Here is a 15603-nt window from a genome sequence, read left to right as displayed (position 1 = left end):
CTCACAGCCTGACATAAGGCAAAGGAGAGAAGGATGATGCATTCCATTGTGAAGCCAATTTAGGGTGAAGCTAAGGGAACTCTTTCAGGTTACAGAGTAGCAGCTGTATTAGTCTGTAACCGCAAAAAGAAAGGGAGTACTTGTGGTACCTTAGAGACTAACAAATGTATTTAAGCATAAGCTTTTGTGAGCTACAGCTTACTTCACATCCGATGAAGAGAGCTGTAGCTCACAAAAGCTTATGCTCAAATCATTTGTTAGTCTCTAAGGTGCCACAAGTACCTCCTTTTCTTCTTTCAATTTAGTTTCGTTTCTCTTGATTTTCTCTGAGAATGTGGGTGGAGTAGGTGACAAAAGAAATGGTATTGCATTGCTAAATCAATTCATAATTATGCTAATGGGATACTTCTGAGTTAGTTTCATTTCTTCTGTTTTCTATCTGGTACCTTGGGTGGAGCTGCTGATAAAGAAAAGAAGAAATTCTGTATTGTATAATAGTTTCCTGTTGGGCTGAATACAAGGCAGGTAGGAATTGTTCTCCTTCTCTTTTCAGTAACTATTTAAAAGTTTGTATGTATCTTTAATTCATCTCTTTTCATAGCTAAATGTGGGTAGGGCTGGTAGAACACAGTAAGGATATATGAAATAGAAGAAAAATAAATGAGTTTTTGGGCACAGGATTTCTCCCTATAAAATTATCCAGGTTAGAAAATAAATATGATTGTTTCCTCTTTATGAGGATGTATTTGGGAGCCAAAGTTTTAAATTGCTGAAGTGTGATGCATTTTTAGGGGTTTGTGTGTTGAGAAGGCTGAAGTTGTTTCGAGAATTTAGCCTAACAGCCTGGATAACTGTAATTGTTTTCAGTGCTGTGAGCATTGTGTCTGGTCAGACTTTCATTCCTGTGGAGGCTGCATGGAATTAAAGTATAACAAAGAGGATGGGGTTTAGAGCCAATAATTCTGAGGCAATCACAACAATATCACAGGCAGAAGTCTGTGCCACTTTTCAGATGGATAAAAGTTGAATTAAAATTATGTTTGGGAAAGGCGGTATGTGAAAATGGCATCTTCTTACTAAACAGTCAGGCCCCCTGTGCATTTAGCGTTCAATAGTTGCTAGATTTAATGACTAAAGTAAGTTTGGCTTACTTTCCATAGCTCCAAGACAGCTATGGAAAAGTGAGCAGGATCTAGTCAGGTTCATATATTAAAGAATTTGTGCAAATTATTGCATAATTTTCATTACTAACAATAAAATCAATGGGTAACAATTGAATGTATATTTAGGATGGATTTAATGACACATTGGGAGATAAATACATGAAAGCAAGGGAAAAATTAATCCACCATTATATTGATGAATGGGGGTACAGGTTACTCTGGGGGAAAATAATATGTTTGACTTTACTACTGGCAGTCCTGTCAACAACAACAAAATGGGGGTGGGAAAAAGGAGGAGAGAATTGTGGAATACTTTTGGAAAATACTATTTTTTCCACAAAATTTGAAAAAAAGTCAGCCAGCTATATGCTAGTTAAAAAAAAACAACAATTTCTTCAAAAAATTCCTCTTTCTTTTGTTTTTTTCATTTCCAAATATGGTCCCTATTTCAACCATATATTTTTCCTTAGATGAGATATCTCCACAGATTAACAGGTGTTTTCAGGAGCATTTTGGAACTGATTGCTACCCAGTCTAGCTTAGCTGCCTCAGGGCCTGGACTGAAGGCCTGCAAAGTGTTGATTTAAGGTGTCTTTAAAAATAAAATTGGGCCTGTACCATTTTTCTTCTTTATGAAGTATAAAGAAACCCTAATTGGTGGTTGTTTTTTTAAAAAAAGTTCTATTTTTTCCTGCTGGTTTCATGCATTAGAACTGTAACTAATGTCAAGTCTAGTCTTCCCCTTTTTGCTGTAGGCCTTGTTTTAGAAGACACAGAAGTCTGGATCAGCCAATTGATAAAGGGGATGAGGGTTATGATACTTCCACTAAAGAATTTTTCTTCTTACTCTTTTTTTAAGCGTCTCAATTAAGTAGGTTTTTAATAAAACAAATGCCCCCTCCATTTTTAAATCAACTGCATTAATGAGGGGAAAAAAATCACTGCCTCTCTCAATCAGTCTAATAACTGTGAGACCATAAACCTCCTATTTCTCCAGACATTCTTCCAGGAAAAAGAGGATAGACATGACCTGAATTTTTACTACATTAAAACTAAACAGGAAAAGAAAAAAAGAGTAAACTTCCACTTCTCCTTTTCACAATACTATATAATGCAGCAAAAAGGCCACAACCCCTTTTCGTTCTTTTGCAGGCCACTTTTAAGCAAAGGGAGTGGTCCACTTGTAAAGAGCCAGCCACCAGTTGGCCAGATTTGCCTTTATGAAAAATGAAATGTCATTTTTCTAAATCCACAGGCTCATGGAAACTCTCCACAAAAGGAATGGCTGGAGAGCGGAGTGTTGGTTTGTGCTCCTTACCTCTGTTTGCCAACTATCCATTTAGGCCCCATTCCTGTAGATACACATGTGCTAAAACTCCCAACTCCACAAGTAAATTTAAGTGTGGGGGTGAGTATTTGCAGGATCTGGGCCTTAAATAGGACACTTGTGGGGCAGAAGCATTCTACTCATACCCCCTATCACACTGGTAGAGCTGCTCACATTTTTTCCTATCGTATTGATGAAAACATGTTTTTTTCAATTATAATTTTTATAATTATAAATATAATCTGATTTTTTAAATGAAAAAGAAAAATGATTGAAAATCATTTTTTGAGAGCTGATCATTGTTAAAAGGGCATTTTTGAGGGGAAATTGGGGGAAAACGTTAAAATGTTTAAAAATCTCCCATTAAAAGCAATTGGCATTTTTTTGGAGCAACTCAGCACAGTGATGCAGTATAAATAAGGGGTCACCTCAGCTGGTTCAAACCAACACAAATCCATTGGTTTGAAAAGAACTACACCAGCTGATTCTACCAGAGATCTGGCCAAACCAGTAACAATATGGTTTTGACTTTCTCCATTGTTATTACTATTGCAGAGCTGAATTCACTCACATCCACGTATCGTTTTCAGAGCAATATAGAAGAGTTGCCAGACGAGGCATTTGCTTTTCAGTGACAGTTAATGAACAAGTCCCAGAGCTGCTGGGCATCTTCATCTGGCAAGCAAAGAAGCAGGCAGATAATGTATAAACCATCACTGCGTAGGATGCCAGCACAGTCAGGGCCTGGAGCTTACTTGACGACCAAAGAATCACAAGTATTCCTTGGAAGAACACCCGCCGCACAGTCAAATGCAGCTTTTGCAGCATCACTGCCAACACAGTCTAAAGCAGTTTTTGCGGGATCATTCTCAACTCAGTCAGAAGATGATTTTGGAGTACCACTCCCGCCTGAGTCAGAAGACAGTTTTGTAACATCGCCCGCTCCGGCACAGGCTAACACAGTTTTTACAGGATTGCTCTCAATGCAGTCAAATGCAGTGTTTACAGGATCACATCCAGCCCAGTCAAAAGGAGGATTTCCAGGATATTTCCCAGTGCAGACTAAAGCAGTTTTTCCAGGATCTCTCCCAACACAGTCAAAAGAAGCTTTAAGAAGACTGCAACCAACGGAGTCAAAAGGAGCTGCTGCAGTGCCACAGCCTTGCGCACAGAGTGCACCTCCAGAGTGCAATGAGATGATTCAGAGACACATAGGAGCAGTCCAGTGGGCGGAGTCTGAAAAGATGACACAGCAAGGGGGAATATATCATTTCCAAGAGCAACAGAATAAGGCAAGTCACATATTTGGCATCTGAGAGAAAACTGACTCCTTTGAGATTAATGTTCAGCTGCTGTCAGGGCTGAATTTTCAGTAGTCTGGGCTCACTTCTGCATACACAATTTGCAGACACAGATCAGAACAGTTCTTTCTGTCTGTGTGTGTGATTGTGTGTGCAAGTCTGGGCACCAATCCTGCAAACACACATGTTTAACTTCATGCACATGTGTAAATCCCTTTGATTGGTATAGTACTTTGTAAATCACATGCATAAATATTTCCAGGATTGGGGGCCAGGTGCTCAGTCGTGTAATTACTAAGATTTGCCACTGCATTTCATTTGCAGGTGTAAAAAAATGTAGGCATAGAAAATAGAAGCGCCACAGCCTAACTCCAACTTTCCCCTAGAATGTATATCTTAATGAATATTCATATTAAGAAACTTTAAACAGATATTATGAGATTTGAGTTTTTGTTTTTTCTTTAAATGAGGCTCCAGTGCTTTCAACAGAAATTGATAAAAATACAAAGACTCTTATTTCATATTCTATGTTTAACACTGAGAAAATCAGAATAGGCATTTGAAAAAATTATATTAAAGTTATTAAAGCAGTTAAATAATGTTATTAGATAATAAGCATTGCAGTTATGATCAGGGGGTGCAAAAATATTTTCCCCATTGTGATAAGTATTGTCTTACTTATCAATAAAGATAGCTATTCTGCATTTTGTTTCAATATATCTATTTCCTGAAATGGTGCTCTCTATTCAGGGTAGAAGATAAGAATTTAGCTTTTTATCTCCATACACAGATACCAAATTTTAGATTAAGATAGGAAGCTGCCTATCTGTTAAATCATAAAATACTACAGGTTTCAGAGTGGTAGCTGTGTTAGTCTGTATCAGCAAAAAGAACAAGGAGTCCTTGTGGCACCTTAGAGACTAACAAATTTATTTGGGCATCAGATGAAGTGGGTTTTAGCCCATGAAAACTTATGCCCAAATAAATTTGTTAGTCTCTAAGGTGCCACAAGTACTCCTCATTTTTTTTCATAAAATACTAGTTTTCTCAAAATGACATGGCTACCTTAAGTGCAACAACCTGCTTGAGACCTGGGGAGAGGTTGCCTGAGGGAATTTTGGAAGAGGCAGCAGGAAGTCAATCTGTATGTGCAGTCAAGGACACTAAGATGTAGTTGGAACAGCACTGTAAATAACTGCTCTAATAAACAGCCAGTTTTATTTAATAAAAGTGGAGTCCTTGTGCGTTATTATACAGCAGGTGGTACATGAAACAAGTGACATCAAGTAATCATCTTTTTTAAAAAAATCAGGTGTATTAATTCTTTCCCTGGGCACAATATCCTGCCCTGGAAGGGAGGAGATAGGGGAAGGATCAACATAATAATCTAAAAGCTATTGACCAGCTGTTAGCCCATAAAGAAATTACAGCAGAACCTCACTTATCTCTGCACACTCTGACTCACATACAAACTATATATTTTTCCAGAGCACACAGCAGTGATTAAATAGGGATAATGTGCTGAGGTTTCTTATTACTAAGACCTTCATTATTTAACGATATATACTGCAATACATGAACTAGCACATTATGATGCATTATAAATTAATACAAGAAAAAAACTTCAGTTACCAAAAATAACTGAAGAAAGGACATTTGATGGGGTGGTGTTCTTGCTTTTCTTATTGTGTATTTACTTACTGCCCTAATTTATAAAATTCAGTAATTTGCAATGGATATTTCAGCCATTGATGCAAATTAGCTAAATTTTGCTGAATTTACAGAAACATGTTTACCTTGTCAAGAATACTACAGAAGACTTGTAGTTCACAGTACAAAGCTAGTGATATGGTGGGGTAAAGTACAGTTTGCTGATGATGTACATCATTTATGGCACAGACATGTTTAACTTTGCCTGATTCTGTGAAAAGAGTTCAAATGAAATGTAATGTTATTCTTACAGAACGCAGAACACACTTGTACAACCAATATGAGGAGAAAATCCGTCCCTGTATTGATCTCATTGACTCCCTGAGAGCGGCCTTGGAGTAGAAAAGGACCTGGCTTTGCCAGCAATTGCAGTGATTGGAGACCAGAGTTCTGGAAAAAGCTCGGTTCTAGAAGCCCTGTCCGGAGTTGCTCTCCCTAGAGGCAGTGGTAAGAATTTACCTTTCAACTTTTCATCTCAGAAATCTGACTCTTCCCCGAGTTGCAGTTGTGTGTTTCTATCTGATATTCTGTAATTCATGTCAGTTTGGGGACACTGAAAGTTAGGTTTAGATTCATCCCTGACACAACCCAAAAGAATTTGTATTTTCCCCATCCCATCATACAGAAAACACTGTTATGATGAGAATTGTGCAGCAACTGGAATATCCCTTTTGTGGAAAATTCCACTATTTTGAAATTTGCTTTAATTCCATATGGGAATAAAATGTCATATTTCAGACTTAATTGTGAATCTACTTTTAGAAATGTTATTTTGGGTCAATTGAAACATTTAGATTCAATAACATCAAAATGTTTTGTTTCAATGTTGACTTTATATTCAGCAGAGGTAATTGTGTGGAGTGAAACCTCTGAAAGGGAATCAACTGCTCCTTAGCCAGATAATAGCAACCTTTGTTCCAGAGAACCCTGTGCTGGCACAGGAGAACATCTACCTGCTGCTCTCATGACCCAGGCAGCAGTATGGGCATGCAAAAGATCTTCTGACAGCATATGCTGAAGCTAGTGTCTAAACAGGAGACACATGCATTGTGTTCCAGGTATTTACGGAAGACACCATGTTAAAGCTCTGCAAAAGGTGTTGTTATTCTAAGCCACTTTGTTATACCAATAAAATAAAAACCAGCAGCATCTTATTAAAGGGCATAATACAAAATGTCACATTTATTGTGACTACAAAAAGAATCATAGTAGGCAGTCAGTTATAGCTATAACATTTCATTCAGTTTCACATTCATTCACACACTCGTTCATACACACACACAGGTTCTGCAGCTGCTGTATAGTTACCAGTCCTGAATATAGCTTGAGTTCGTGGCTTGGGTTCATAGCTTGTGGCAGCTAATTGGCCAGGAAAGCCGGGCACAAGGAAGAGCTGGGTCTCTGTTGGGCATGCACCGATGCCCTTCCATGTTGGCAGCAGAATGCTACCCTCCAAAGTCTTCCATCTTACCCATCCTTTTTGTAGGCTTTAGTTTGAATCCAGAGTCTATAGGTCTTGCTGTGTCACGCTGCCTCTGGGTCCTGTGTGATTGATCACCCGTCAGTTGCAGATATGACTTTCAGCCTAGGACCTGGCTTTGACGTTTGTTCAATTGTACTTTTGTTCTTTTCTTTTGAGGGTGGACTCCTTTTACTTTGTCAGGGCTGTTGTCTGCATCTTCAGCCATTGGGCGTTTACACTTTATTTCATCAGGACAGGCTGGGGCTAGAGGTTGATTCCATCATCCATTCACATTCACACATCTAAACTAAACTAATGAGATTACAGCAGGGTTTTGCAAAAATGAAGGTTGCAGCAAGCTTTTATAAAATGAAGTGAGCATTTTAAAACGGAGGTTGGGACAAGTTAAAATGGAGTTTGAGTTACAATATGGACAAGTGTAAGGAATGGCAAACAGTGAACAGAAGTTACAATATAGAAAGTATAATGAACGACAAACAGTGAGAAGTTACAATGTTGAAACAGTGTAAGTTTCCGCGATTTAAGCAGCAATTGGATTGAAAGTGAAACTCAATTGGATCGAAAGTGAAACTCAATTAGCCAATTATTGGGGTAACTGGTTTTATGAATTAATGTTGTTTCATTCATAAAACTTTGCTTATGAAGTTATATTAATAAAGTGAACAATTAAAAACAATTTCATTGATCAATTCTACAACTTTACTCTGTCTAACAACAGAAGAACTACCAGGGACAAGGCAGGTAAACCAAAGTACTTCCAGAGCACCCTTCCGCGTCCTTGCTTCACCTTCACACCTTCTTTGTGTGAGGTAGGCCAGAGTGGAAGTCTGCTCCTTTTTGTATCTGTCAAGTTTGGTTGCTATTCCTGAAGGGAAAGTGCCGTGGAGATTAATAGAGTTGAAACAAGTAGGGTTCTATGAAAATGAAAATCAAGACTGGATGTTTTTCTAAAAGATATGCACTAGCATGACAGGAAGATATTGGCCTGATGCAGGAATCACTGGGTGCAATTCTGTGGCCTGTGTTATGTAGGAGGTCAGACTAATGGTCATAATGGTCCTTTCTGGCCTTAAAATCTATTAAAATTAAACAGGGTTTGTTAGAGGGCTTTCCCTTCACCCTCTCCCCTGGTTCTTGTCATTCAGACTGAAAACAGAAGACCAGAAGTCCAAAGTGCAGGCAATGCAATGTTTATTGCGGTTAGTTTCCAGCAAGCATGTATACCATAACTATGATGCTGCAGAGCTTTGTTTCCCAGTGTCTTGTCCCCGCCTCCTCTGCAGGCATAATTATACCTGAAATGCATGCCCACCCCTTACAATTTATGGTCCTGTTCCATTTTTTTTGGGGGGGGTTATACCAATAAAATAAAAACCAGCAGGATCTTATTAAAGGGGAAAAGGCAAAATGCCACATTTATTGTGAATACAGAAAGAATCATAGTAAGCAGTTAGTTATAGCTATAACATTCCATTCAATCTAATATTTATTCACACATTCATACACACACACCCTCATAGGTTCTGCAAGGTTGTTATCATATTACCAGCCTTAGAGTTGCTCATGCCAAGCCACTGGCCAGGTGACCTGGACACGAGGAGGGAGACACATCTGACGCTCCTGGAAGTTGGTTTGCAGAATCAGACCCCAAAGTTCTCAGTTTCTAGAGTCCATTTTTATAGGAATTTCTTCCTATGCCAGTCTATGGGAATTGCTTCATCATGCTGTTGCTGAATCAATCAGCAGATGGCACATTCCTGATGGCTCCGTGCTGCCAGATGTTATCTTGTTCTTCAGTTCTCTCATCCTTGAGGCTGTAGGGTGGATTCCAGTCTGCTCTCTGTGGGTCCTCTGGTTGTTTTCACTTGACGCCTTCTTCGGCAGATGGACACTGGATTCTAAGGCTGGCACCTCCCTGATCATTCATTTATTATCCACACCAAGCATCCATCCACATCCATCCTCTATCTCTATTTTAATCACAATTGTTAACAAAGCGAGATAAATACAACAAAAGGACGGGGAGTATCTGTGTGCTGTTTCTGTTGTTACAAAGTATTGCTTTGAGAACAGACTCCATTTTAGGATGTACTAACACAATTAGCAGTTTGCAAGTTTCACACAGAGAGGGAGAGAAACAGTACCAAAAACCAAGAGACCTCTTAATTAGTAATACCATGGAATTTAAACTATGGGGAATCAAACTCATTTGTGATTTTAATACAGAACTTCTTTAATATGATCCAACAGGGGATCATGGGTCTGGAGTCTTCGTCCATCCTCTCTTGTACCCCAAGGGAGGGGTAAGGAGTGAGGATGTGCTATGGTCAAAGGCAGGCATTTCTCTGGCCTTTTAGTGTTTTATCTTCCCCCCAATCCTCCCTTGCCCCTCCTGACTGGTTGTTTGACCTTGCCTTGAGATAAGAGTTGTGTCAGTCTTCAAAAGTATGCTCATATATTATATTCCCATCATGCCCAGTAACACTTTAACTGCTCTTATCTGTTCCCATTATACTAACAAACCCATCTAGCTAGGCACAAGTAACACACACAGTGTCTTTGTCCTTTGTTCACATATATTAGTAAGAATGTATGTGTATCAAAAGAATCAAACAGGCAAGCAAAACCCAAAATACTATCTCAAGTGAAAATACAGGCCTGAATTCTACATTGTCACTAGCACTCCTAATAGGGTTCTATAGAAATAACTCTTAAAAATCTATAGAAATTAATACATCTACAGAATATTTAAACAAGCCTATGCAATACAAAATGATATCCCTACTATACAACCGGATCAGGATACAATTCTATAGTCAGGATATGATACTGAACAGCTATTTTAAAGGTATAAAGCATCTAGCATACACATACCTTTAAAGTTTCCTCTCTCTTCAGATATATATTACTAGTTTCCATTACCCATTTTAACTATATGAAATAGCTTTCAAACAAATGTGAAATCTTTCAAGACAGAATCAATTTTTAAAATATGGTTACTGCACAGAGCTGCATACAAATAGGATGATAGTTTTCCTCACTGCCCTACCAATGCCCAGCATGCTTTCCCAACTCTCAGATATTCCATAGTATGTGACCTGTGTAAACACACTGAAATGCTTTGGGCATTCTTCTGCATATTGTGGGAAAAGCTACATTCGGTGGTGTGCTCTGTACTCATTCAAAAGGATGATCATTAACAGAATTAACTCTCTTTATGGACACCTGCAGGTATTGTTACCAGATGTCCCTTAGTGCTTAAACTGAAAAAACTGGCTCCTCAGCAGGAATGGAAAGGAAAAATTAGTTACTGGGATATAGAGGAAGAACTCCACCATCCCTCAGTGGTGGATAACAAAATAAGAAAAGGTAAGTGCTATTTATTGCATTCTGATTTAATTCATCAGATCCTCCTTTTTCATCCTTTATTCCCTTCTGTTAGGCAGCATAACATTTCCCAGATTAACACCCTGCATCATAACTTTTGAGAATGCCAAGAACACAGGAAGCCATATTCACAACTGGAATAAACCGGCACGACTCAGCTGATCTCAGCGGCGTTGCAGCATTTTACATCAGAAGTGATTTGCTCCAGGAGTTTTTAGACCAGCTCACGCCATAGTGTATCTAAGTCATCATTCTGCACTTGGCTTTGACGAATTCCTAGTATTCTAGGGGAAGACAAAAAGAAAACATGTATTAGAATCATAGAATATCAGGGTTGGAAGGGACCTCAGGAGGTCATCTAGTCCAACCCCCTGCTCAAAGCAGGACCAGTCCCCAACTAAATCATCCCAGCCAGGGCTTTGTCAAGCCTGACCTAAAAACTTCAAAGGAAGGAGATTCCACCACCTCCCTAGGTAACCCATGTCAGTGCTTCACCACCCTCCTAGTGAAAAAGTTATTCCTAATATCCAACCTAAACCTCCCCCACTGCAACTTGAGGCCATTACTCCTTGTTCTGTCATCTGCTACCACTGAGAACAGTCTAGATCCACCCTCTTTGGAAACCCCTTTCAGGTAGTTGAAAGTAGCTATCAAATCCCCCCTCATTCTTCTCTTCCGCAAACTAAACAATCCCAGTTCCCTCAGCCTCTCCTCATAAGTCATGTGTTCCAGTCCCCTAATCATTTTTATTGCCCTCCGCTGGACGCTTTCCAATTTTTCCACATCCTTCTTGTAATGTGGGACCCAAAATTGGACACAGTACTCCAGATGAGGCCTCACCGATGTCGAATAGAGGGGAACAATCACGTCTCTTGATCTGCTGGCAATGCCCCTACTTATACATCCTAAAATGCCATTGGCCTTCTTGGCAACAAGGGCACACTGTTGACTCATATCCAGCTTCTCGTCCACTGTAACCCCTAGGTCCTTTTCTGCAGAACTGCTGCCTAGCCATTCGGTCCCTAGTCTGTAGCGGTACATGGGATTCTTCTGTCCTAAGTGCAGGACTCTGCACTTGTCCTTGTTGAACCTCATCAGATTTCTTTTGGCCTAATCATCTAATTTGTCTAGGTCCCTCTGTATCCTATCCATACCCTCCAGCATATCTACCTCTCCTCCCAGTTTAGTGTCATCTGCAAACTTGTTGAGGGTGCAATCCACACCATCCTCCAGATCATTAATGAAAATATTGAACAAAACCGGCCCAAGGACCGACCCTTGGGGCACTCCACCGGCTGCCAACTAGACATGGAGCCATTGATCACTACCTGTTGAGCCCGACAATCTAGCCAACTTTCTATCCACCTTATAGTCCATTCATCCAGCCCATAATTCTTTAACTTGGTGGCAAGAATACTATGGGAGACCATGTCAAAAGCTTTGCTAAAGTCAAGGAACAACACATCCACTGCTTTCCCCTCATCCACAGAGCCAGTTATCTCATCACAGAAGGCAATGAGATTAGTCAGGCATGATTTGCCCTTGGTGAATCCATGCTGACTGTTCCTGATCACTTTCCTCTCCTCTAAGTGCATCAGAATTGATTCCTTGAGGACCTGCTCCATGATATTTCCAGGGACTGAGGTAAGGCTGACTGGTCTGTAGTTCCCCAGATCCTCCTTCTTCCCTTTTTTAAAGATGGGCACTACATTAACCTTTTTCCAGTCGTCCGGGACTTCCCCCGATCTCCATGAGTTTTCAGAGATAATGGCCAATGGCTCTGCAATCACATCCGCCAGCTCCTTTAGTATTCTCATATGCAGCTCATCCGGCCCCATGGATTTGTGCTCGTCCAGCTTTTCTAAATAGTCCCAAACCACTTCTTTCTCCACAGAGGGCTGGTCACCTGCTCCCCATGTTGTGCTGCCCAGTGCAGTAATCTGGGAGCTGGCCTTGTTCGTGAAGACAGAGGCAAAAAAAGCATTGAGTACATTAGCTTTTTACACATCCTCTGTCACTAGGTTGCCTCCCTCATTCAGTAAGGGGCCCACACTTTCCTTGACTTTCTTCTTGTTACTAACATACCTGAAGAAACCCTTCTTGTTACTCTTAACATCTCTTGCTAGCTGCAACTCCAGGTGTGATTTGGCCTTCCTGATTTCACTCCTGCATGCCCGAGCAATATTTTTATACTCTTCCCTGGTCATTTTTCCAGTCTTCCACTTCTTGTAAGCTTCTTTTTTGTGTTTAAGATCAGCAAGGATTTCACTGTGAAGCCTCAAGTACTCACATGGCACTAGCTAGTTGTTCAGTGCTCCACATGATGGGAGAAAACACCTCTCCTACCCCAAGGGCTATCAGCTTATGCCCTGAAGTTTAAGATTTGATTGTCCTTGGCTTAGCTTCCATAGTCACCTACATTGTTATTGGTCATAACATTGTTTGTTTTTACATATATATTTATTCTCTGAGGTTTTCAAGATATCATTTTTAAAAAACTGGTAAGGTAGCAAGGCAAGTGACATAAAAGTCAAATAAGCTAATTATGCATCTGAAGATTTCTCATGAGAAATTATTTACTTTGATATCAAGAAATAGCAGCAATACAGCTATAAAAATTATGTTATTTTGAATTAACAAATCAGTCGCATGTACTAGCCAGCTTCTGTGAGGTGGTGTTTGATTTAGACAGTGTGGTCTGATGGTTAAAGCATAGTATGGCACTCAATATCCTTCCATTCTGTTCATGGCTCTGCCACTGATTTGCTATATGACCTTGGACAGGTCACGTAATCTCTGTGCCTCACTTCATCCATTTATAGAATGTGTATAATAATCCTTTGCTACCTTGCAAGGTTGTCAAGGATTAACTAATGCATGTCCAGTATTTTGGAGATGAGGAATCAATTGTGTAAATGCTAAGTATTTTATTGTATCACTATATTATTATTTTTATAAAAACATCTCCATGTATTTGATTTTTCTACATTGAGATTTCTGAAAGTTTAATTCATAGTGTATTCTTCAATTTTTATTAAGGCTCAAATCCTGAAAAGAGTCCAATCATGTCCCATTGATTTCCATGGGATTTTGTGTGGGGAGGATTGGGTCCTAAAATGCCCTTCTTTAAAAAAAAAAAAAAAAAAATCCCAGGAAAACAGGAGCTTTCCAATTCTGATATGTTCTAATCTGAAATTCCCACGAGGAGTTTCTAAAATTTGCTTTTCTTGTCTTTCCCTTTCCTCCGTTGTAGCCCAGAATGCAATGGCTGGTGAAGGAGTGGGCATTAGCCAGGAATTAATTTCCCTTGAAATTAGCTCTCCGAATGTTCCAGATCTGACACTGATTGATCTTCCAGGGATTGCTAGGGTGGCTGTAGGGAATCAGCCACAAGACATTGGAGAACAGGTAATGCAACATACATGTTCTGAGCTAGGAAACAGTTAAGTTACATTAGTAGAGATCTAATGCACAAATTATCTTAAACAGAAGGTTTTGCTGGAGGATTTAGACCAGTGGTTGGCAACCTGCGGCCCATCAGGGTAATCCGCAGGCAGGGCTGCCCGCAGCTCCCAGTGTCCACCGTTCTCCGCAGGAGTGTGCTGGTCACCGCTTCCCATAGCTCCCATTGGCCGGGAACGGTGAACCATGGCCCCAATGTACACAAACTGTCTCGCGGCCCGCCAGCAGATTACCTTGATGGGCTGCAGGTTGCCCACCACTGATCTAGACAATAGTATTCTATACAGTTAACTTGTCTCACAACCAGAATTAAAGGTTTCAGAGTAGCAGCCGTGTTAGTCTGTATTCGCAAAAAGAAAAGGAGTACTTGTGGCACCTTAGAGACTAACAAATTTATTAGAGCATAAGCTTTCGTGAGCTACAGCTCACTTCATCGGATGCATTACAGAATTACCAGAATTAAAGATGCTGTAGACAACAGACATGACAGTTATTGGTGGAGGAACTGCTGAAAATAAGAGTGATGGTCACTTAGAATGAAACACATGCTGGTCAGCCCTACAGATGAAATTCAGCAAAAGAAAGTCTCATAATTAAATAAATCTCTGTCTAGTGTATTCTTCTACAACTGAGGACCATGGTGTATAGTAAGGAAAAGACAAACTGGCTCCATTAATTTTCCTGTCTCTCAGTGCTTCCCACATAATGGATCAAATTCTAACTTCAGCAGAGTTATTGCAAATTTACAGCAGTGTAAATGAGAGTAGTATTTGACTCATTTTTTCTGAACCACGTTGAACACTTTATGAAGTGAAAAAGATAATGCATAAAGTAGAAGTGAGTGACAATTTTCTGGTCTTTAGTTTAGAAAAGATAACAAACTGAAATATTTATCAATCAAATAGGAATTCTAAGAACAAGGCACTTGTAACATAGACCTAGTGCAGTGGTCACCAACCAGTCAATCACGATCGACTAGTCAATCCTAGAGGATCTTCCAGTCGATTGCGATTTCTGGTAGTGCAGTGTGGCTGCCACTAAGGCAGGCTCCCTGCCCACCCCGGACCCATGGCGCTCCCGCAAGCAGCCCGCAAGGCCCCCCAGCGGGGGTCAGGGGTCTCCCTCCGTGCGCTGTTCCTGCCTGAGAGCACCGCCCCCTCAGTTCTCATTGGCCGTAAGAGCTGCGGGGGCGGTGCTTGCAGAGAGGGGCAGCCCATGGAGCCATGTGCCCCCCGTCTCCCCTAGGGGCCGCAGGGGCACGTTGGCCCCTTCCAGGAGCGGTGTGGGGCCGGGGTAGGCAGGGAGCCTGCCTTAGCCTCACTGCACCTGCCGCTGACCAGGAGCTGCCTGAGATAAGTACTGCCCATCAGGAGGCCACACCCCAACCCCCAGCCCTAAACACCCTCCCAGAGCCAGCACCCCATACCCCATCCTGAACCCAACCCTCTGCCCCAGCCTGGAGCCCAAACTCCTACACCCAAACTCCCTCCCAGAGCTTGCACCCTTCACCCCCTCCTGCACCCCCAATCCCCTGCCCCAGGCTCAGCCCAGCATCCCCTCCCACACTGTGAACCCCTTGGCCCCAGCCCAGAACCTGCACCCGCTCCCGAACCCCAACACCCTACCGCAGCCTGGTGAAAGTGAGTGACGGTGGGGAAAGCGAGCAATGGGGAGGGGGGGTGGCGTGAGTGAGGAGTGGCTTTGGGGAAGGGGCAGGGCTTTGGGAAAGGGGCGGGGCCTCGGGAAAGGGGCAGGATAAATCCTGGGTTG

The 15603-nt window shown here is 41.1% G+C and overlaps 1 protein-coding gene across 1 annotated transcript in view; it reads left to right on the top strand.

Moving 5' to 3' along the window:
• The first annotated feature begins 1544 nt into the window (after positions 1–1544).
• Positions 1545–15603, top strand: part of LOC119841172 (interferon-induced GTP-binding protein Mx2-like) — a 29502-nt gene continuing 15443 nt past the window's right edge. The window contains 6 exon segments of the mRNA XM_043507104.1: positions 1545–1751; positions 3046–3786; positions 5755–5831; positions 5834–5948; positions 10216–10353; positions 13625–13779. Coding sequence (XP_043363039.1) covers positions 3132–3786; positions 5755–5831; positions 5834–5948; positions 10216–10353; positions 13625–13779 — 1140 coding nt within the window. The 5' untranslated portion in view covers positions 1545–1751; positions 3046–3131.

Source organism: Dermochelys coriacea, chromosome 1, assembly GCF_009764565.3.
Source record: "Dermochelys coriacea isolate rDerCor1 chromosome 1, rDerCor1.pri.v4, whole genome shotgun sequence".
NCBI lineage: Eukaryota > Metazoa > Chordata > Testudines > Dermochelyidae > Dermochelys > Dermochelys coriacea.
The sequence above is the reverse complement of the archived record's forward strand: the minus strand, read 5'-3'. Positions and strand labels throughout refer to the sequence as shown.